This window comes from Varanus komodoensis, unplaced genomic scaffold (genome assembly GCF_004798865.1).
Source record: "Varanus komodoensis strain SLA01 unplaced genomic scaffold, ASM479886v1 scaffold26, whole genome shotgun sequence".
Lineage (NCBI taxonomy): Eukaryota > Metazoa > Chordata > Lepidosauria > Squamata > Varanidae > Varanus > Varanus komodoensis.
The window spans coordinates 13,112,026-13,136,354 of record NW_025335684.1 but is presented as its reverse complement, the minus strand read 5'-3'; the positions used below and the strand labels follow the sequence as shown (position 1 = coordinate 13,136,354).

The 24,329-nt window shown below is 45.4% G+C and overlaps 1 protein-coding gene across 1 annotated transcript in view; it reads right to left on the bottom strand.

The window, feature by feature from the left end:
• The window catches only part of CCNF (cyclin F), a 29,008-nt gene extending 10,406 nt beyond the window's left edge, over positions 1-18,602 (bottom strand). Inside the window, exons 1-10 of the mRNA XM_044433806.1 lie at positions 18,530-18,602; positions 13,192-13,346; positions 11,325-11,431; positions 9,427-9,494; positions 7,486-7,679; positions 6,472-6,525; positions 4,979-5,083; positions 4,073-4,150; positions 3,189-3,340; positions 1,790-1,954 (exon numbers count right to left, since the gene is read on the bottom strand). Coding sequence (XP_044289741.1) covers positions 1,790-1,954; positions 3,189-3,340; positions 4,073-4,150; positions 4,979-5,083; positions 6,472-6,525; positions 7,486-7,679; positions 9,427-9,494; positions 11,325-11,431; positions 13,192-13,346; positions 18,530-18,542 — 1,091 coding nt within the window. The 5' untranslated portion in view covers positions 18,543-18,602. The remainder of the gene's footprint in view (positions 1-1,789; positions 1,955-3,188; positions 3,341-4,072; positions 4,151-4,978; positions 5,084-6,471; positions 6,526-7,485; positions 7,680-9,426; positions 9,495-11,324; positions 11,432-13,191; positions 13,347-18,529) is intronic.
• Positions 18,603-24,329: the final 5,727 nt, after the last annotated feature.

Genomic DNA, 24,329 nt, shown 5'->3' with positions numbered 1-24,329 from the left:
CCACTGGGAGAGGTCATCTGAAGGTTTGGGCTGAGGTCTCAGCAATATGCAATTTCTTTTACATCTCATCCAGGTGAGGCTGTCACCATCCTGAACTGGGGCCTGAGCTCGATAATGGACTGGATGAGGGTCAACAAACTGAGGCTCAATCCAGACAAGATGGAGGTGCTACTAGCAGGGGCAGGTAGGAAGGGCATTGCCCTGTCCTAGGTGGGGTCGCACTCCCCCACAGGGTCTGCAGTCTGGGGGTGCTCCTGGACCAGGGTTTGTCCCTGGAATGCCAAGTGAACTCGATGTCCACCGAGCGGTGCTTTCCTTCAGCTGTGGTGGATTTATCAACTTTGCCCCTACCTGGACAGACGGAGCCTGAAAATAGTTACCCATGCACACATCCACAGTAGAGTATTGCAATGTGCTCTGTGTGGGGCTGCCCTTGAAGACAGTCTTGCAATTACAATTAGTACAGAATCAGGCCGCTCAGGTAGTGACAGGAGCTCCTCGAGCAGCCCATATAGCCTATATTGAAAGAGCTGCACTGGTTACCAATTGCGGCCCTAGCCCAACTCAAGGTGCTGGAACTGTCCTGAAGCACCCACACCCATATATGCCTACCTGGCCTTTGAGATCTATGCAGGGAGCCCTCCTGCGTGAACCACCCCTTAGGGAAGCAGGAGAGATGGCTGCTAGGAGAGCCTTTTCTGCAGCTGCTCCCCGTGTTTGGAACACTCTCCCCAAGGAGATTCGCCTGGCACCTTCCTTATACTCCTTTCGGTGCCAGGCGAAGACCTGCCTTTTTAAAAAAGAACATTTGACAGCACTAAACTTCTATTTATATTTTATTTGTTTTTTAATTGATGTAGTTTATTTATTGGATTTATAGGTAATTGCTGTTTTAGTTTTTAATGGTTTTAATTGTCTGATTGTGAGCCACTTAGAGATGCTATGGCACAATAGGCAGCATTAAAAAAGGTAAAGGTTTCCCCTTGACATGAAGTCCAGTCATGCCTGACTCTAGGGGGCGCTGCACATCTCCATTTCCTGGCCGAGGGAGCCAGTGTTTTTCTGCAGACAGTCTCCATGGTCATGTGGCCAGCATGACTAAACACCGAGGTGCACGAAACGCTGTTACCTGCCCACCGAGGTGGTACCTTTTTATCTACTTGCATTTGTATGCTTTTGAACTGCAAGGTGGGCAGGAGCTGGGACGGAGCAACGGGAGCTCAGCCCATCTGCGGATCGAACTGTCAACCTTTCGACCAACCAGCCCAGCAGCTCAGCGGTTTAACCCACTGCACCACCACATCTGTTATAATAGGCAACATACAGATGTTTTAAATGTTACAACATGCACTTTTAATTGGGTCTGGACTTCAACTGTCAGCCAACAAGACTGTCATAACATGAGCTCGTGGGCCAGTTCTCAGTAGTAGGAAAGCTGCCCTATTTAATCAGTTCAGGTTTTTGAATTGTTTTCAAAGGCAGACCCATGTAGAACTAATTACAAGAGTCCAGGCGAGAGGTAGCCAGAGCATGGATATTTTGGCTCCAGTAATAATCAACCACTCTGAGAATCACAGCAGGCTGGCTACCACTATTTCATTTCAGATACATTTCTCCATTCCCACCACAGACACCACTGTTAGTTTGGCTTAAGACTCGAGTCTCCATCCAAGGTGGCAACACGAAGTATTAGTTTCCGAAAACTTTACAATGATTTCCCTGCAGAGATGCAGACCTCACTAGAAGAGCACCAGCCAACCATGCCTTACCATTCCCTATAGTTACTCACCGTGTACATATAACCATGCATGCAATTCCCAAAAGCTGAAGACGTGCGCGGGGCACAGGTCTTATTTTCAAGTATCGATCTACACATCCCACTGTCATGTGGAGACAGAGGCTTGAGAAGTCCTTCATAGTTGCCACTTCTACCAGCCAATCAATCAGAATGTACCTAAAACAAGACACACAACCATCTTTTAAAATAATGTCTCCTCATCTCCCAACGGACAATAGCTACACTACTGTTTTCCTTAAATTTCAAGTATTTCTACCATATTAGACTGATTCAGCAGCTGCGGTCGTATCTGAAGAAACCTGAACTAGCTACAGTGACCCATGCCAGGTTAGATTACTGTAATGGAGCTGCCCTTGAACATGTTTCAGAATGCAACATCTTGAACATTTGTGGGAAATGAGCATTCAGATCATAGCACGCCTGTTCTGCATCATTTAAACTCAGTGCCTTTTGATTTCTGGGCTCAAATCCAGCTCTTAGTTTTGGTCTGTATAGTCCTGAATAGTTTGCATCCAGGTTCTCCGAAGGAATACTAATACCCAAGCATTAAGATCTCTTTCATTTCAGGTTGCATTTGGTGCTTGAAAATCATTAGCTGTCACTAGATATGTGTTTAATTGTAATGACATTGCAGCCTGGCTTAAAGTCAGGCTTAAGTTCTCCTGCCAGACTAGAATGAGACACATGCAGTTTAAAGCTAGAAGCATTTTAACAAGCTGAAGTCAAGTGTTTGATCAGAGGTAGAGGACTTTTTGTCATCACTAAATCCAGCATGCACATCCAAAACAACTGGGTGGAGCGGGAGAGAAGAGACTGCCCCTAATCCCAACTTTCACTAGGCTCATCTTTCCCCAGCTAGTACCCTCCATATATATTGGACTACAACTGCCGCCATGCCACCTTGATGGGGAGTTATAATCCAGCACATATGGAAAGCTTCACAGTTGGAAAAGGCCACGCTAACTGTGGAGCCGAAATTTCCGATATCTAGAAATGCTCATTTAAATGTCTGTTGCTGAAGGAAATGCTCATTTACCTGAAAATGATAGGGTGAAAATTGCTCAAAACCTGTTCAAGTGGGGATGTTCACAACTTATCACAACCCATGGCTTGTCGTTAGGTTTGACAGCTTATAATAGCCACATTTTGATCAGAAACTGACAGTGATTTTAAAGACTTGCAGTATTTTCTTGAAAGTATTATATGCCTTTTCCCCAAAAGAGCGAGTTTAATTCAAAAAGAAAAGAACACTTCCTCTAGTAACCTAGCCGGATGCTTGTCCTCCTATGCAGAGCCACGGTGGGAAAGCAGTCAACAAAAGCTACTTAGCACAGGTAACACTCTTTCCTTTGGCTTTTGGATGGATTAAGGTGCTGGAGCACATCTCTACCTCATTGTTTCATTCATCCCCTTCTGGACAGTGAAGATGCTCTGCTTGTTTAGTGGCACTGAGGTCTGGAAGAGCTGAGACACCATCTCATTGGAGGCTTTTGTTTCCAGTCCAAGTTGGTTCCCATTTCCACAAGCTTTGGCTAGAGCTATCTGTTTAACAGACAAGGCAACCGCACAAATCAAGAGGAAATTGCTCAACTTCGCAACTCAAGGAACAAACAGACTCGTCATTCTGCCAAAGTCAGGAATGCCTTTTCAGTGATGCCAGGAACACAAACACCTGCCACACTTGTGGACTTAAGTAACACAGTCTTCAATACCCGGAGCAAAGCTAAGCTGCCATCAGCACTTGGCAACAGTGTGCAGCTGCCAGTGAATTGCAGTGCCCCCGCAGTGCCAGCATCAGCTTCGGCTCCCCCTTCTAGCTGCAGACTTTTTATAGACAGCAGCTAGAAAACTACCCGCCATACTAAGTTTTCCTCCAACAGCCCAAACTGGCCAATGTTGTTTTACCCCAGAGCACTGTGGGAAATTAAAACAGTAGGAGGCTTTTCCAGGGCACTGCCAGCAAAAAAGCTCTTTGAACAGCGGGGCCCACTAACTGCCACCGTGGCAGGGCCCTCTTCAAATCGGGAGGCAGCCCTAGAAGAAAGGGTTAAGTATGGGATTTTTTCACATTGGGGCCCGATCATTCCATGAAGAAGCACCGGTGCCTGGGTCGAGCAGTCCCTTGAAGAGATATGCACTTGGCTGTGTGACCAGGAAGAGAATGGAACAGAAGCCGCTTGGATAGCGCTCCATGTGTATGCTGCAGCCAAGTAAAAGAAAAGTACTGTATCTCAATTCAAAAACCCCTGTCAGTTCCAGGAGAGGCCATCTTACCTGGGCTTCCCAGGAGCCCTTGGCTGCGTAATCCCTGAGTTTTCTGAGGCTCTGGAGATATCTACCAGGGTCCAACATCTGCAAAGAGATGCAATCATAATACAATACAAGCTGAGTGAAAGACACCTGGGTATTTTACTAACAAAATGCAAACTGCATACTATCCAAGTTCCTGTTCATTTCCAAGTCTAGTTCAACACTGTGGGTTTGACCTATAAAGTGAAATTATGCTTTACCGCCTCCCTTATGTGCCTGCCCATGCTGTAAGGTCACCTGTGGCAGCCCTCCTCTGAGCAGCCCTCATTCTGAAGTTTGGAAGGTGGCTACTAGGCAGATGGTCCTCTCGGTGGTGGCACCCCATGCGTGGAATGCTCCTCCGGGCATCAGCATTGTTTTCTTTCTGTCACCAGGTTAAGCCTGTTTTTCTTCTTTCAGGCTCATTAAATCTCTGCAGCTTTAATTCCTACTACGTGTCAAGGTTGCATCTCCGTTTCTATTTCTTGGCCGATTTACTGCCTCATTTTTACCATACTTTACTGTGATGGCTTTGTATTGTACCTTTCAATCACTTGTGTCAGATTCATATTGTTGAGTTTTAACACCTATGTATTTTATTGAACTCTTAAAATAATTGTGCAATAGTTTTTCTTTCAGACAGACAAACCAAAATGACTCTCAGGCATCCAAAAACCCATTTGCCGGGGTAAGCATCCTAGGCCATTTGGCCAGCAGGACGCCAAACAGCTGCCCCAAACTGCGTTCCTTCCTTCATTACCCCTGCCCATGCCAGCTGCTCAAGAAAGCCTCATCTCTCAGTGGGAACCATACATCACTGGGCCCTGGAAAGCTCTTCCAGCTTTTTACTGTACCTGCTAATGCAATCCCAGCATCTCAGCACATACTCACAGCAGCTTTTCTGTTATTTTCCCAAAGTAGGTAAGCACTGTGCAGGCAACCTTGCCTTGAGGAGATCTCAAACATTTCAAGGGCTTCTTTTCTCTTTTCTTCATCCTAACAACAACGGCAAAAATTATTGCTGCCAACTTTACAGCTACTTTACAGTATTCCAATATTCATTTTAAGTCTTGGATGCAAGCCTCTTCCACAGTTTTGTAGGCCCAACATGGTGGGTGCGGACAATTCAGGGAAGCTATGACATCACTCATTTGGGCCAGAAGTTTCCCTAAATACCACAAATCCCAGGAGATGCTGTTGCTTCCAACTTTCCAAGTCACTGCACAAGGTTTTCTTAGAGCTAAAAAAGATACTTCAAACCCAAGGAGGTCAGATACCAGAATTGTAGGATCTACTCTGTTACTAAAATGTCAAGATTCACCAACAGTTCTGGTACTCAAAACTAATTCCTGGGCTTAAAATTCTTTAATTCTAAATGCAGATCTTTTGCACCATGCTACCACTGTGTGTGTATGTGTGTGCACGTGCGCATACACACATGCACATAGCTCTCTCTTTGACTAAACCTTGTGCAATGGTTTGAAACGGAAGCATTTTTATGGTGGGGGGGGGAGATTCATTGCATGTAGGGAACCCTCTGATCCAGATGAGTCCCACTAAACCGTACACTGTCTTAAACTTTGGGAGATGCTTGCAGTCCTTCAACACATGAGCCCGTGTGGTGTAGCAGTTAAGAGCATGGGTCCCGAGACTCACGTGATCTTGACCCTGGTCAGAACCAAGTGGGTAACTCTGAGCCCAGCCTACCGCACAGGGGTGCTTGCTTATTACAGTCATATGCTGTCCCATAACCCAAAGGACTATCTTGGCAGTTTACAATAAAAACAGCAGCAGCAACAAAAACAGTACAAGAATAAAATTAAGTAAAACAATACAAGAGGGGACACTCAAGGTGAACAAGGTCACAACAAAGCACACAGCAATAGAAATCAGAGCAATGTTAAAAACTGGTTCAGCTACTAAAACAACTGTGAAATAAAAAGTCTTCATCTGGCACCGGAAAGGGAACAGTGATGGCACCAGGCACAACCCCAGAGAAAGCCCTTCTCCTAGCCATTTCCTTTCTCACTTGATTCTTGGGAAAGGACCTCGGTTGAAGATCTTGGTGACTGGATAGGGATATATGGAGACAAGAGGGGACTTGAGACAAGACTGAGAGCAGGAGGAAGAGAATGATCTAAACCATTACAGCAGAACAGACCCATTAAAAATGGAGTCACAAGACAAAACCAGGGTCTGTCTAGTTTCTGCGATTCTACAGTGATGATCCCTGAGGTAATACAACTCCCGATAAAAAGTGCACATAAGCCCCATCCTTCCTGCCCCAGGAACATGACATCAGCCCAAGCCCTTTTTGACTGTAAGAAACTCATAAAATCGTAAAAGGCACACCATGGCAGAACAGTTTCATTAACAAATCTTACCTCAAAGAGGTTTAGAACCTTAGCCAGGCAATAGAGAATCGACCCTCTCTGAGACTAAAACAAAAAAGGTGTTGTGAGAAAACATTGCTATGGAAAGAAATCAGAAGTCCATATTATTGAGTTGTTGTAGATCAAAGCTCCCCAGTGAACTTCCAGAGATGGATCCTTCTACTCACTATTTTTACAAATTAGGTGTGATGCCTAATCAAATCAAGGTGCTCGATTTGGTCTGATCATTCAAGCTGTTGCTAACATCATTGCTCTCAAGGAATTCTATTCCAAAATTGTAGCAATTTAAAGTTAATTGGAAGGAGAGGGAAATGAGACTACCATGGATGGCAAGCTCATGTCTGGTATCTCTGGTGCTCAAAGAGGAGGAAACCAGCAGCCAGCTGGCCCAGGAGAGAAACAGAGAATGGTAGTCCAGGAATAACTTGAAGAGGCAACACATGATGGTGCCTGTTTAGGCTACCTACAGGCACTGTCTTTCAGTTTCTTGGAGGGAGGGTGCAGGGAGAAGGAACTATGTGCCCACCCCTGAAACACCAACTGACATCCACTAAGGGCTTCTCTAAGTATTTTTGGCAGGCTAAACTATATCATGATACATCTTCACAACCATAATGGCTAGAAACTTTTTGTAAAAGACGTGAAAGCAGAGTTTCTCAGGATGCTTGACTGCAGGGAGAGGCACTTGGTGCTCCTTGGATCTTTTGCAGGGCAACTCCTATAATTCCTGGCTATTGGTTCTGCTCACTAGAATCATTTCTCTAATACTTAGAAGGCTATTTGCCTATTTACTTAGAAGTTGTCTATTCTGTTCCACTGTGTGGCTGATACTAAACACGTGAAATTACACCACCCCCATATAACTTTCCTGAGTGCCGGATACCTGGACTTTGGCTACAACCAATTGACTGAAACTTTTCCCTACATAAAAAGCTTCTGCCTGCATCAGTGATAAAGAGAACATAAAGAACAGTCAAAATCTAAAAGCCATGAAATAAGCCTTACTTTTTGCTGCTGACATTCTGCTTTGAGACTTTCATAGACAACAGCTTTGCAGCAGCTTCCACTCAGAGACCAGGGTGGGCGAATGAAAAGCCAGACAAAGGGTGCTGCAGAGGTGTTCAGGTGCTCTGTCAGGCTGAAGAAGTGAGATGCTTTCAGCCCATTTACTTCTGCACGACCCTCATCAGCAACTGATACTGGGCAAGGAATGAATTAATGAATAAGACATACATTTCGGAGTTATTTGGTTGGATTGTTTTCTTTGAGAGCACAGTAATGAGACTGGGGACTTAACAGACACGAAGGCTCACAGGCAATCAAGAAAGGTAGTGCTGTTGCGTCATACAGGCAGAAGTGAGGAGGTTCAACGAACAGACTGTCCTTAATGGAAGGCTGTAGTATAGCACACTCTGTGCAAGAGTGCGCTGTACAATGAATACAGAAAACATGCTGCCATGGGCTTTCACCTCCCAAACACTGCCCTATCCAGTCACAGTCATCTGGATGGTTCTGTGCTTTGTAAACCACCCAGAGCTCCGGCTTCTGGGAGATATAGAAATTAAATAAATCAGGATGGCCCCACACTGAGGGTTCCAAGGGACGGCAACTCCAGTGAGGACAGGGAAATGGCCCCCAAACCCAGCAGACAAAGCTGATTTTCCAACAGCACTTTTGTTTGGCCCGGATTGAGTTTCAATGTATTGACCTTCATCCAGTCCATTATCAAGTACTGATCCAGGACAGAGACCCCATCACCTGGACCAGACGTAAAGGAGAGGTAGAGCATATTGCTGACACCTCAGTCCAAACAGATGGCCTCTCCCAGCAGCTTTATGTAGACATTAAAGAGCATGGGAGATAAGATGGAACCATGGGGCAGAGCAACTATCCCACAGCGCCACCTTCTGGACATGGTCAGCCAGGAAGGAGTGGAACTACTGCAAATCAGTGCCCCTAACCTGCCCATGACAACATCATGATCGATAATGTCAAAAGCCACTGAGAGGTCCAGGAGAATCAACAGGGCACAGCATCTGACCATTAATATAAACTAAAAACCCAATCAAAAATTAAAACAGGAAAATAAAAAGGGTTTGGCTGACACTGAAAATATAAAGCCTTGTTGACGGAGCCTTCCAGGATCATTGGACAATCTGGAGATGGGTTGGGAGGACGGGGTTGGCAACCAACGTTGACTCCTTGGTCTGTACCAATATCAGAGAAAAAGCCTAATATTGCTTCTGGCTGCAGCTGTGTCTGGATGCCCAGAGCCCTGGACATTCACTGAACTTGTTTGGAGAAGCAACCAAAGTCCACCAATAGCAAGGGGGTCCCCAGTATCTACAGCTGCATCTGGAGATGAGAAACTGGGCTGGACAGAAATGCCAGGAAAGGAGAGATCAGTGAAGTGGCGCAGGAGGCAGCTCCATGAGGCAACGGATTTCTGTGGCTGCAGCTGGTCAGGATCATGCTGATGGGACAGGAGGAAGCGGATCCACTGGTTGTCCCCCCTCCCCCCAAATCAGGATGGGTTTGGGGTATGTCAGGGACCATTTCTGGACTGAAATGTCCGTGATCTTGTTTACTTGGCCCGTTTGCCCAGCTTTTTAGCTTGCTTCAATTCCACTACCCTACCAGCAGGAGGAGGGCAGGGAAGGAGCCACGGAGACAGTTGCCAAAGGGGTTGTGGCTGGGGCAAAGCCACAGAGCCCACAAAACTCCCCTTTCCAACCTTGTTCTGAGAGTCCAAACAGCTCCAAGCAAAGTTAGTTATATGGGTTGAGGTAAAATGAAATGCCTAACACAAGCAGAGCAATACAAATGTCTACAGGGAACAGCAGGTGGACAAGATAACTAACTCCCGCAGACCTCTAATGCTTTAGTGATACCAGCCTTCTAAACATTTTATGCACACGCATTTCAGTACAGGCCCCTGATACTTACAGCCTTCATTGTAGAGATAGGCTATGCCAAGTTTCACAGCAGCTTCAAAGTTACCCTTTTCTGCAGCCCTGAGGAGATACACAGGGCTTCCATTTAAAAAGCAAACACAAGAGACACGGGATCTTGAAAATTCCGTTTTGCTTTGTTTTCTTCAACACAAGAAATTACTTGGAACCAATTCATAGACACACGTTCCAATACTTGTCACACCCCCATTGGTGCCTAAATAATCATCTTACAGATGTAAGGTGTGGGTAAAGCAATATCCAACCCTAAACATATCACCAATGCTCCAGCGTAGGGGAGCGGAACCCGATGTGGCCTTCCTGGAGCGCCAAGCTGGCACAGCGGGTTCCCTGCTGGGTCGTAGCCCCCCTTCTGCCAGCTCTTTGTGACTTCCCAGCATTTGCACGATTTCCCCACATTATTAAAGACTGAGATGCCTCTAAGGCTTTGTTACGAGCCATAAGAAAATTACTCAAAATATGCTAGCAACTTGGACAGCTCTTGAAATCTGTCCCTCTAAAGCTTCTCCAAGATGAAATCTGGCCCTTGAGAGAGAGGAGGTTCAGCACTCAAGATTTAAAGGAGAGAATGGGGCCAAACATGTTCTGAATTGTAGGGTTACAATCTTTATTTCACCGTAAAATAGTCAAACCAGGGTAGAGAAAGTGGACCTTTTGCCAGAGGACAAGGCAGGATTTTCTAACATCCCAAGCCATGGGGAAGGCCGATCAGGATAACATACAGGCACTAAATATTTTCTTTTATCTACAGAGACAGTTTCTCCAAGTCATTTGGAGAACATGACAATTGCACTGTCTGCACAAATCACAGGACACCTAACGTTGTGGGTTTTCTGCAAAGTGTTCTGCTGCCATTAAAAAAAAAAAATCCAATCAAGATCTCATTTGGCATGATCATTTGTCTTACATTTAAAAAACAAAAGGAAAGAAAGTTTCATAAATTTTACATGCCTTATAAATATCTAAAAAAAATTCTAGTAGTCAAAAACCCAATGAAATATACTTCCATGTTGAGATATTCAAACAAATCCAAAGCTTTATTTTTTAATACAAAACTTGTAAATATTTAATACATCGCAAATGAGAAACATATAGATTGTATGGATTCTAGTAAGGGGAAGGAAGCCCGCCTTTCTTCAACGTACTTGGAAATAATGCATATAAGTTGTCAGCAATGTGGAATAGGACGCTTCCCACAAAAGAGGTCCTCTTCCATTTGCAGAAGAACTTTTGATCCTTTTGGGAGGTCCCCACTAACAGAAGCTGCTGTTAATCCCATGCCTGTTCCTTGAGAAACTGCTCTGGAAGGCTGGAGAATCATATGGTCCAGCATGAGGGGCAAGATAAGGGAGAGAAAAGGGATGGGTGAAAAATCACCTCTACTTTCCTTCCCTTCAACTGAATCAAAAGTACTTGCAGTTATCTCAGATGCACAGGTACTTAGGCATATAGCTCTTCAAGCATGCTAAATGAACTAGATTAAGTTTCTTTGTACAACATATATTTCAATGGCTTCAATCTCCAGTGCTCTGGTTGCCATAAATCAGACAGGATTTGTTTGTTGAAACAGAATGAACTAGTCTTCAGAAGGTAGCTAAGTGAGGCGTTCCACATGAACAGTGGCCCTACGGGGGGCTCTGTTTTTACAGTGCTCCAGCAGAACCAAAGCTTCAGTGACAGTTGAAAAATTCAGAGGGAAAAAAACCCTCTTTCAACCAGCTTAAAGCTCTGATTTCCTATGGACAAGCAAGCCCAGAGCACTTAAAATGATTCAGGGCTGTCAGCCACTGTTCTCAAATACAATCCAAGTATGGGACCTTGCCACATCTTGTTCCCCTTAACTTTGGTATTTCTTAAGTTCCTATGAGTTACCTTTCAAACATGTTCAAGTTGCTTGGAGAAGGCCACACTTCTTGAAAACTTGCACACGCCCAAACACTAGCATGGTTATCTACAAGGTACTTAAGATGAGGGTGCACCTGAAAGAGATAAGCCGCTTATTACAGCTGAGGTGGTGTCAAAAAGCCTATTTAAAGGTCACAAAACCTAACACAAAAGCTAGAGCCCACAACCCGCATTGCATTGCCCATGTACAGGCAGAGAACCAAACGAGGGGCATATGAAATACATGGATTTAAGTGCCTTCTTCCTTTCTTTAATTCTTAAGAAATAGTCACGGGAAACTCTCAGGATTAGCACTGCAAGCCAAGGGAAAGATGGTCAAGCCTCCCCTCACATGCAATGCCCTTGGCAAAGTTGCTCCTTCACCTGGGAAAGGGGAGAGCCGTCAGCTCCCCACCATCACCGTCTGCCCTTCATGACTGCTGGATGTTCTCTCTAATGGCACGGGCATTGCGCCTTCGGACACTCGCTACTAAGAGCACAGGAGGGAGGTGCTGCTGCACTTGCATCCTCCTTGCAGGCTTCCCTCAAACATCTCTTTCGTCCTTGTGTCAACAAAATGCCAAACTAGACAGGCTTCTGGTCTGATTTAGCACAACTCGTTTTCTTACAGCTATTTTTTTAAAAGTAAAAGATATTAAATGGTTCATGCAATTATTTTAGCACCATGTTTGACCTTGAAATGTAGAGAAACTCGAGACAAGCTTGTGACCCATGCCACTCCAAAACCCTAGACAGAAGTAGCAGCATGAGATGGAAATTTTTCCAGAACAGATTTTCCCATGCTCTAGTTTCCCTCAAAATCTTGCATTCCTTATATGGCTGAGTTTGTCTATGACCCTCTGGGCTGTTGTACTGCAGTCCATCATGTTAGATGGGAAAAATATAGGATATGAATTTCTCTAAGTTATTGTTCTAAGGCACACCTTGACAAACCCTAGTGCTCAGTTGTCCATTGGGAAACTGGAGGAAAAAAGCAACAATTCTTCCCTATGCACAATGCAGTTGGCTCCTGGCCAGACCTATACATGGTACATTTGCCCTCTGTTATTGCAGAATGCTAGCAATAAAGACAGACCAACTGCTGTTTGGTTGCCTTAAAAAATGAGATATATATAAGAGAAGCCCCGGATCAGACCAAGGGTCCATCTCATCCCACTTCCTGCTCAGAGTGGCCAGGCAGCGGCCCGTGGGATCCCACAAGCAGGACAAGAGCACAAAAGACCCTCCTGCCCAAGTTCCCTGAGCTGATACCTACAGACCACAGCCATCCTTTAGTGAAACAGGGTCAGCTAGTAGTTCCAAACCAGATTTTTCTCAACTTGAAATCCTAATGCATCTTTTGGAGCAAAAATTAACATAAGACCCGGTCTTATTTTCGGGGAAACACGCTATGAAGGTGTTTGAATATAACATTTAAGTGGTATCATATAGTTAATTTTCCCCAAGCTAATATTTCAGTATTTTGTAAATATTGGAAAAACTTTTATATACTGCACATAAAATTGACATGGATTATATTTAGTTCTGTTTACTAGATATCAGATATTCTATGTGTCTATTGTGGGAGAATTTATGTTGGGGTGTATATGAGTCAAAGAAACAAGTTCAATAAGTTAACATTTAGACCATTGAAAAAATTTCTAGTTCTACTTCTGGAAAACCCAGAAAATCACTGGCAGACATTAACCCCCTGCACTGAGGATCTAACCTTGTTCCCAGCATGACCAGGAAAGGACAAAACAGAGTAGAGCTAATTTAGTAAGAACTAAATTAAGTACTTAAAGTAATTAAAATTAAGTAAAGTAAGCAGCAGTGGGTAAAAGAGGGAGCTTACAACTCGGAGGGAAAGGAGATCTTCAGCAGGTAGCCCCTTAAGAACATGGAACAGAACATCTTCAGGAAGACACAGCAGTGTGAGGACTCTGGGTCTCTTTCTCAGCCTTCGCTTTGAGGGAACCAAAAAGCATCTGGAGCATCTACAGTGGATCACTAAAACAAGCACAAATCACCAAAAAAGAGATGATATAGAAGCACTGAAACACAAAGCAATATTCCAAATCAGTTCATAAGCAGGCATCCTTAATAGAATTGCATGGTCTTTCCAGCAACATAATGGACTCTCACTGTGGTTATAAAACAGATTCTGTTCCAGGGTGAAATATTATGGCACAGTTCAGTCATTTATTCTGAGATGCAAGAGATGGGGCCAAAAGGACTGACCAAACCAATTTCAACAGTACATTTTGCTTCCACCCACAGCATTCTACCTGGAATATATCCTCAGCAATTCATACGTAGATATGTTTTGACACATTCTTAATTCCCTGGTACCTCAACCAAATGAACCTGAATCTCTTCCAAGCCTTCCGCAAAAACAGGTCCTGCCAGACAAACCTTGTGGAATTCTATGACAAGGTTTCAAGATGGCTAGATGGAGGGGATGCAGTGGATGTGGTATACCTGGATTTCAGCAAGGCCTTTGACAAAGTGCCCCATGATATCCTGGTGGAGAAACTGAGGAGTTTTGGGATACACCAAAGCACTGTCCGGTGGATTAGGGCATGGTTGACTGACTGAAAGCAGAAGGTAACCATTAGCGGGGAATCATCAGGATGGCAGCCAGTGACAAGCGGGATCCCCCAGGGCTCTGTCCTGGGGCTGATCCTGTTTAATCTTTTCATTAACGACATGGAAGAAGGGGTGAATAGTCTGCTGATCAAATTCGCAGACGACACTAAAACTGGAGCAGTGGCCACAACTTAGGAGCAGGTACTCCAGATCCAAAAGGATCTGGACAGACTATGGAAGTGGGCCGGAGACAACAGGATGGCGTTCAATGTGGATAAGTGCAAGGTCTTGCACTTGGGGCATAGGTATAGCTGTCATAAGTACAGGTTAGGTGATAAGTGATGTTTATTTATTTTATTCTTTGGCCAGGGCGACTTAATTTATACTGTTAATTTATATTATTTTAACGAAGTTTATTTATGTCTGTGAGCCGCCTCGAGGCTTCGGCGAATGGAGCGGCATAGAAGCTTCCCAAATAAACAAACAAGTGGCTGGAGAGCAGCACTTGTGAAAGGGATCTCGGGGTGCTGGTTGACTGCAGGCTAAACATGAGTCAGCAGTGTGATGCGGTGGTCAAGAGGGCGAACGCCACCCTTGGTTGCATAGCCAGAAGTGTGGCATCTGGATCAAGAGAGGTATTACTCCCACTCTACACGACTCTGGTGCGCCCGCAACTGGAGTATTGTGTTCAGTTCTGGGTCCCTCATTACAGAAAGGATATAGCCAGGTTAGAGTCAATGCAGCGCAGGGCCACAAGGTTGGTGGCCGGTTTGCAGGGGATGCCGTATGAGGCGAGACTGAGCGAACTGGGTCTCTTCAGCCTGGAGATGAGGAGACTCAGAGGGGATATGTTGGCGACATACAGTTTGTGAGGGGATGTCACATGGAGGTGGGTAGAGACCTGTTCTCCCCTGCAGAGGAAGGCAGGATGCGCTCCAACGGAGCAAAGCTCAGGGAGCCAAGGTTCCCTTTGGATGCCAGGAAGCACTTCCTGACAGTCAGGACCCCGAGGGTGTGGAATGGGCTTCCCCAAGAGGTCGCTGAGGCCCCATCAGTGCGGATGTTCAAGGACAGGCTGGACGTCCACATGGTGGGCATGTCGTGAGTGGAGCCGGCTGGTGCCGGTGGTCAGACTAGATGGCCCAGGAGACCCCTTCTGACTCGCTCTGTTTTCTATGTTCTAGGTTTCTGCACATGCTATAGAAGGCAAGGAAAGCAGCTGGTGGCAACCACAAAGTTCATTGCCCCAACAGTAAGCCAACTCTCTTCCCTACCCCTGGATGTCCAGTATTTCCTGTCTAAGCCCAATGCACCCTCATTCTACCCACCAGCTTCCTGAGATCATTCGCTGAGGTGCACACCTCAGGGAAACCAATAGCAGTAGCCTAGGTCAGGAAATGCCTGATTTATTTAAGGTTCTGGAATGTTTAGAATTTGTTATCTCCACACTACTGCATCCTGAAACCAGTTTTAAGTGCCATAGCCCACTTGCCTGCTTCTCGCTCCCCCTCTTTAGACACCCCCATCCAATCCACACAGCAAATGTTCAGCAGTGGTCCAGGAACTTCCGTAAACCATTAAATAGGCTTGAAATTATTTTAGTTATGAAGTGGTTGTTCTGGGGCTGTCCAAACACCAATGGATTGTTGTGCTGCTCAAACCTGGGAGTGCAACTTCACCTTGGAGTGCCAGGAGCAGCAAAACCCTTTGCACCCCTTCACCATCACTGTCACTGCTTGTGTCTAGGCCCAAACACCCCTTTAGGGTGACTACCACTAGTTCTTTTTCAATCCCAGAAAATTGCACACATCTATTCATAATATTTTTAAAGTAGTTCTTTTGCCTGCTTGTCATTTTCTGTCTGATTTTTTTTACTCTTTTCTGGACTAACTAGTGCTAAGGTAGAGTAGGAAACAAAGGAAACTAACAAGGCAAGACTGCATATAGGCAAACTTGCACACAAGTGACAGGAATGGGTGGGGGGTTGAATAATAAAGGATGGGAAGAACCTGTTTGTGCCATGGAAACACACCAGACACAGGGAAAACAAGGTGAGAAACAGAAGTAACAAAAGCTCCTACATATGTAATTCTCTTGATTCTTAGTATCCCCCACGTTTTCAACACTTCCAAGTCTGCAGCTCATCCAGGAAGGGTGGATGTTAGCTCCTCTACCTTTTTTGGACGGTCACTGACTTCCCTGACAGTTCTTAAAAAACCAACCAACCAACCAGCCCCAAGGCAGCAGACGACCAATGCTCCATGGGAGGCGCTCTATTTGCTCTGTCCCATTTTGCTATATAATCATTTTCCCCTTTAACAGTCGGAAATATTTGGACAATGTTGGGAATTACAGAAATCTAGGCATAGTTAATGACTGGGAGGTAAATCAGGGTGAAATCTGGATGCCTGCAATAATTTCTCTAGGGTGGGGCAACAAGAGTGGCTCATGGTGGGAAACTGCAATGGACCAAGGCTTCCTGGCAGACACCCACCCAAAAGAACACACAGATGCTCACATGTGACTATTTACACGGGCTTCTTCCTGTTCAGAAAATGTATGTGGCAAAATCCAGTCCAGAGTCACTTTTACAGATCTACTGATAATTCAGCCCCACAGAATGCTATGAAGTTTACTCCTAAGTAAGTGATACAGGATCACAGTCTTAAGATTGCATTCTTGTACATGCTTCAGGAATTCAGTGGAACTTAATTCTGGAATAAGCATGTGTATGAAGAGCAATTTGAGATGTACAGTGCAAATGCTGGCTCAACTATGCACATGCTGGCTCAACTAAGCCCCACTGCATGAATGGAACCTACCCTCAAGGCACCCCTTGAATTACCCTCCTGCAATCAATAGGACTTGAAAACTGTTCAACTTTGTGTCCATAGAACATAAAGCTGCCTTCTAATTGCTTGCAAGTCCTCAAAGGCAAGAAAATCAAGCTGTGGGAAAGTGCACAACCAATATAAAGAATGCTGCATGTCAAGACACAGTACCTATTTAGGGAAGTAGAGGTTGTAACATTGCCAAAATATCTGAATTCTATCTGAATTGTATTTCCTTTTCCACAGAAAGCAAGCCCCCAATTGTTTAAGGGCAGTTAAGCCAATAGATATTAGTTCAACTTTCAATCTGCATTCAAAAGTACCTACAAAGTGTTCATTGAAAATACTGCTAACACATTTTGTATTTATGACCCAGCTTTAACATTTTTAAACAAGGGTATCACCCAACTCTTCATTGCAGATGCTAAATTAACCTACATTTCGCTTCGCAAGCCTATGCCTGTGCAGTTTTTTTAAAGAAAACAAGGGAGTTCGAAATGCAAGCAAGAAATATTCTACAATTGTCTTCGATGCCCTTGCAGAAGCTTCAAGCCAATCCCCTCCCCCTGCGGGCAGTTCCTGCCCCACTATAGGCTCTGCTTACTTTTTAAATCCACCCGCCGAAATTACTGGGGCACCCTCTCCTTGAGATTTTTTTTTTTTTTTAAACACACACCTTCCTTAAACCCTTCCTTTAATTCCAATAGGTCGGGAAAAGTACAAAGGTCGGAAAGAACGACAAAGTCACCCGAAACAGGTCCCGTATAAATGACTGCCTCCAATCTGACCACTCTTCGAAAGCCACTACCTTACCCTGTAATCGAGGCAGTTGCGAGCTTCAAGGTATTTGCCCATAAAGGAATATAGGGGCAATTTAATATCCTTGGAGCTGATGAGTTCCTCCTCCGACAGTCTTTTCTACTGACCTAAATACCTTTGTAACCCCATTCATATTTCGCAGGCTGCCCCATAACTAGACTTCTAGGACAACTTAACAGAAAGGGTGCATATTGACTGGCTCAATTTGGACCACGCTTTCAACCAAAAAACTGGCACTCAAGGTGATCATATTTTGCATAATTACTACGCACTCGTGAAGCCCTATCAAGATTTATTTGGAAGTAAACCCCATCGAATTTAGATAAATTTACTCCTAGACGAGCATGCCCTTTTAAACCCATGATCCTAACTAAAACGCGCTTTTACTCAAGGAGACCAACTCCATCAGGTTAAATGGGACCTTCTCGCACACCTAGAAGCCTGCATAGGCTTCAGCTCCCTTTACTGGACAGGGTAGCGCTTTCCTTGGCCAAACACAATTTAAGAGATTAAACTGGAGCGTTAGGGTGGGAGTTGTCTAAGGCTGCCTTCCCACATCCAGTTACCTGGCAGTCAACCCCACTGAACTGAAAGGGGTTTACTTCTGAGTAGACATATCTAGGCGGTCAGTTTTTAGCCCTACAGTATAAACCTGAACGCTGCCAGGAAGTGTAATAGACAGTTTTCCCCAGCCCTGACGCGCTCCCAATGTGTCGGACTCCATCTCGCATCACCGCCCACTCGGCAAACATGGGGGGCCGCGATTGATGGAAGTTGGAGTCCAACACTTCCGAAGGGCGCCAACTTTGGAGAAGGCTACACTTACCTCAGTCTCTCGAGGCGCAAAATGAGAGCGATGCCTCACTTTGCTCGTGCCGATCTATGGGTCATCCCCCAACTTATAACTGCACCCACATACAGCCCAGGCCCGACGCCCCAAGAATAGGCACTCACCACCCGCTTTCATCCCTGCCGGCCCGCGCGTCTCCAGAGAAGGAAGAGAGTTCGTGGGCACCACTTCGCAGTAAGCGCCGCGCCGCGCCGCGCCGGCTGGTGGGCGGTGCCTATTCCGGTTCTGCCCCGCTCCTCTCCACTATAAAAGGGAAGAGCCGCTGCCCCGCCTTCCTTCCCAACCTCAAGCCCCGCCTTCAATGATGAGTAACCAATCGCTTCGGGCAAGGCGGGAAGTGAGGCTAAACCACGCCTCCTGCTTCTTTCCCAATTTGCCTCAGAATGCATCACACCTAGCAACCGCGCGCTCACTTTTTCAAACACAGCTTGGCTTGTGATTGGGCGGTAGGCGGGGTAAAGAATACGGTCGGTCTGGGACTTTGGATAATCATTGGGCGAGGCGCGAGGCGAATTCGAATTGCGGGGCGGTTGGCGGTTCGAATGCCTCGCGGGGAGCTGCGTTGAGGCGCAAGCGCAGACGCGAGGGGTTCCTCGGTTGCGAGAGGCGCTGCAGTAGCCCAGTCCGTGGAGTCAGTTACATCCTCAAAATAGCGCACTTTCGAAGAAGCGTTTGCCGGCTCAGAGGCCACATCCTCCAGACTGGTGCTTCTTTCAGTGTGGAGTGATCTCTTTTTGATCACGGAAGCGAAGCGGGAAGCAGCACCCTGCTTCTGTGAGGACAGCGAGGTTAAAGAATAGGAGGGGGAGTAGCTTGTTCCCCCTCTTAATGTCCTGTAACCACGCGGTCTGCTCGACAGAGGAGCAGGGTGTGTGTAAGAAGGACAGAGCCCCGAAGCATTTTAAAGATGGCCTTTTTTTTAGGCAAAAGCTTGAGCATGAAAGCCCATGAGATCATGTCCACGACGTGCTGTGAGGGCTCCTAGTGTGGGTGGATTTAAAAGGCAGCTAACCACCTTCATACAGGAAAAGGCAATCGATGAAGATGCTTGATTGACCTTTCTCTGGGCAGTTTACAGCAGTAATCACAGAATCATACACTCATGGAATATGTGTAGAGCGTGTTACAATAATCCTATCGGGAATTTACCAGAGCATGTGCCACCATTGCCAAGCAGCTCTCGTCCAGGTAAGGACGCAGCTGATGGATGGGGCAAAGCTGGAGGAAAGCGCTCCTCCCTGCCGCTACCACCACCACCACCTCTGAGCCTCCAGGGCCAGCTTTGGGTCAAGGAGCACTCCCAAGCTGCGGACTCTGTCCTCTGAATGAACGCAGCCCCATCCGGGACTGGGCCAAAATCACTCACCTGGAAACTCGAGCCACCCACCGAAAGGACTTTCTGGATTGAGCCTCAGTTTATTGGCCCTCATCCACTCGGCCAGGCACTGGTTAAGGACAGCCACTGTCTCAACTGGATTAGATGTAAAAGAGAGGTAGAGCTGGGTGTCCTCAGCTCTAACAAAACCAAACAGAATCCCTGGCCCGGCCCCGCCAGCCCCAAATGGCTCTGTGGCCTTTGGCCCTCACCCCGTCCCCTACAGCTGGCCCCTGCCCCCCCTACAGCTGCCCCCCACCCGAGGGAGGAGGCAGTGAGGGCAGGGCCCATGGAGGCCTCTGCCCACAAACATTTAAATATCTGCTTTCACAGATGCACAAAGGAAAAAAGGATGGAAAGGAAAGAGGGAAAAGGCAAGACCAGACACCAGTTCTTGGTGTCAGAAGCTACACTTCTAATAACAACAGGAGCAGATGCCACTGGGTGGCGAAAGATGGCAGACCAGAGACTTGCTGGTCTCTCAGTCCAAGGCAATTACTCTGCAACCCACTGGAAGAAAACAAGATTCTCTCTGAAGTGGTAATTCTCACAATGGGGTGCCACCACCAAAAAGTCCTATTTCAAATCATCATCCACCTTACCTCAGATGACAGTGAGAAATAAACAATTAACTCTTTTTGCACAACCTCCCATGCGTTTTACTCTTGATTCTATTTACAATCAGTTCTGGTCTACACATATTGTACAAAGAGACTATATAATAGCCTGCAATTCATACTATGTTGTGTGTACTGGGCAAGGGAAGGGGCTCATATACTGTAATGATTTTGGTATGTTTGTTTTGAATATTTATATGCTGTTGCTTCAAGCAAAAAAGCTTCCCAGAGCAGTTTACACAATAAAAGGGGCTATGACTCCCACCTCCAAAATATGTTTGACTGTAAAACTTTTGCTACAATTTTTCTTCTGTCTCCAAAGAATGGTCCTCCATTTTGTCCATTCCAAGTCCTATTTCAAAAAAAGGATCCAGAGAGAGCCCAAGGATTTTGAAGATGCTTATCCTAGCACTTGGGCAGCAAATTGACTCAGCAAGCCCAAGCCACCCCATCACTCAGTTATTCCTTTCTGTTGTGGGATGTATGAATGCTTATTTAAATTATAGTCACTATTTCTAAATTTTCATCTAATACATATGAATCGGCGTATTACATTTTTTAAAAAATCTGCATCCTCTTTCATGCTTTTTTGTGGCAATGTATTTCCTCTTTTTCCACAAAGCACCCCCCCCCTTCATTGAACAGAATGTTCCTTAATTCATGTAAGTCTCACTGGACAGATGGTGTCATATCATCAGCTCCTGGTTCTCTGAACCCTCGGTGGAGGAGTTGATGGGAGGAAGGTGCTATTAAAAACTCCCCAGTGTTCTTTGTGTAATTGTTCCTTTACCATACCCCCAATGGTCCTGTCTTGGAAGTCTGAAACCAAGTTCCAGGCCTGGCTAACCCAAAAAGGTACTATTCAAGGCAGGGGGGCTTTCTCCACACCCGAGCAGATGGCATCTACTGAATGTTCCCCTACATGAAAAATAGAAAAACGGCACAATAAAGGAGTTGACCAGTTCTGGATGTGTCAGTTAAGTGATCCTCATTCCAGACAAGATAGAGGGCTACTGCAAGAGGGCTCTGCAAGCAGGTCCTTCCCTCTTCATCGGATACCCTTTCTGTGTTGCAAACTGTGTCTTACTGTACAAGGCTGGAAGACTGAAGTCTATGGTATCCATCTCTGATCCACAGGAAAGCTGAATCTAAATCTGTTAAAAGCTGGCAAAACTTGGGACCATTTTCATGCAGCCACAAATTACATTTTAAGAGAAGGTCCATAGCTGTTATTTAAAACAACCCGAAGATACACAGATGTGACTACACAGTGACACACTTAGCCTGAGCCTGCAAATACTTTCGGAAGCGCATCCTAGGATCATATGAGTCTCTCTTGTACCACACCAGATCTTCTCAGCATGAGGTATTCACTGTGCATTTGTGATCCCTCACTCACAGAAGTTTGTGGGGCCTTTTCATAGCACTGTCATTCTCCAGGGCCTCTTTGCTGCAATTATTCATATGTTTTTAGAACACTGCAAACCCAAACCTAGCAGAATGAAGGTCAGCTGCAAAGATTGCAATTTCACTATGTTGCAGCTATACCAAAGTATAGTTGGTTGATTAATAAAATCTATAGAAAGGCAGCAAAATACAAACCCTAGGAAAAATCCCATCTAAAGGATGCAAATTAATGGAAGAAGCAGCTTCAGTAAAGTGCCGACCTAAATGCCCTTTCATGAGAAGCTCTTTATCCATTTATGGTGGCTCAGTATTATCTAGCTTGAAAGGCAGCCATTCCCAATGGCCTAAAATAAGGAGTTGTGCTCCACCACTAAGCCACTGATCTTTCCTTGTTGCCGGCCTATTGCTGCTGTTCAATTCTCCAAGCACCTTTAATATTTGGGGGTGGGGGATGACTTCTAGGATCAAACAAAAGAAATGCTCCATCAAGAGCTGCCTGGAAATTTCCTATATTTTATGAAACACCAGTGACTCATCAATGAAAAATACTCAGATACAGTAGGTAAACTTGATTCTTTTTCAGGGTAATTTAAGAATATAGTATTTAGGAGGGAAACAATTAAAATGACAGCTACATGAAAACACTGCAAAACCAATATATTATTCTACTTATTTCCTCCTGAAGATTTGAATAAGTTATATTCATAAGCACTTTTATATAAAGTAGCTCTATGAATAAGATATACATGTCTGGAAGGACATGTGTGTAGCACAACATAACGCTAATGTGCAAACATTAAGGTTTCTCTGGAGAGAGCAGTTAGATGCAGAACTCCATTAGAGTAGCTGCCAACTGATGGGAACCTGAGGTCGTCAGTAGAGAGTAAGTCATCAGTAAAATTAACCAGATAATTTTGGACCAAGGCAGCCCATACCCCTTCCTCTCCTCTGCCACCACCCAGGTTTCCCTAATTTTGGTGGCAAACATGACACTTGTAATAGCTATGGATCAGCCAAAGGGCCAAAATTAATTCACTTACAACATTTGACATGCTAATATCAGCCTCAGAAATTTTCATTTTTTTCAAATTTAATTTTTGGTATGCACAGAGAGGGAGGAACAGAAATGGGAGGGCGGCATAAAAATGTTTTAATAAATAAAATAAATAAACTGATTACCACTGTTTTAGATCCTGGAGAGTGGCATGAGAGTGGCATTTCGATGCCACATGTGGCACACAATTAACATTTCCTTCCTCCAACCCCTACATTCTAGCATCCACATTCCTGCTATGTTAACATAATAACAATAACACAGTTAAGGGAAGTACGTTGAGCATCTATAGTTTTGCATTTCAAACTAATTTAAATCATATCACCATTTTGACTACAGGAATACAGTGAAGCTTGCTTTGGCTGGCCTCATGTGTTCCTCACCTTTCTGGTCAAATCTTTTCAGGCTGCAAGTGCTGCTGATATCTGTATGTGCAACATAGCTTAGGGTATAATAGCTTCTGTTAGGGATCAGATCAGAACTGATATAGAAGTGGTGCTGGATTTGGGCTGGTTAGCCCAAACTTCATAATTGTTGAGGATTTGTCCCTTAAAGGGGTTTGGTCTCTTTGGGCAGCTTGAAGCTGCAGTAAAATGGACATGGTCGTGGCATACAAATGTCCTCACGGCTGAAGACATCTGAAGATGGCAAAGCAACTTTTGTTGGATGTAGGTGAATTGAGCCCTGAGATCTTTCTGGAGGACCAGGTCCTGAGAAGATAGAACCTTTGTGATGCAATTATGTGACTTAATCCTTTTCCAGAGGGTCTTGAACGACAAGCAATTGAGAACCTCAGAAGATGAGGATCTGAAATCTGGGTCCACAACAGCAGATACTTGGGATGCCCCTTGCACAAAGTGCACGCCCCACATGCACTGGGTCACACTGACAGAGGGATACATTCACACAGAAAGATCCCTCTGAGCCCCGCAGGCACCATGTGGTAAGAATGGACTAGGATTCAAATGGTAGCGAAGTAGCTGGGTGTCACAGCTGGGCCTGAGCAGCACTCTAAGATGGGCCAGAAAGCTGGGCGTGCCCGTAGTCTGAAGCGAGGGATATAGGAATATGTCAGAGCTCAGGAAAACCTCTTTGACCAAGCCATCCTCAGCTGGACCAGGAAGCCCTCCTATACTCCTCCCCATCCAGAAGATTCAGAATGGCCAGCCTCTCCCCTGCTCACAGTTGGCTTGGAGAGAACCTGGCTGAAGTTGGGAGGTGATCTCAGAAGAGGGATAAAGGGGCATTCTGGGGGTATGCAAGGACAGGAGACTGCAGAGCCCTGGCGATGAAGCATCCTGTGTCCTCCACAGCCTCCTTCCAAAGTGCCCAAACTCAATGGCTGAGCACTGCCCTCTAGCAGACATGCAGAGTGGCAAAGATCCCTTCTGTAAAGAAAGCTCCGAGAGAGAGAGAGAGAGAGAGAGAGAGAGAGAGAGAGAGAGAGAGAG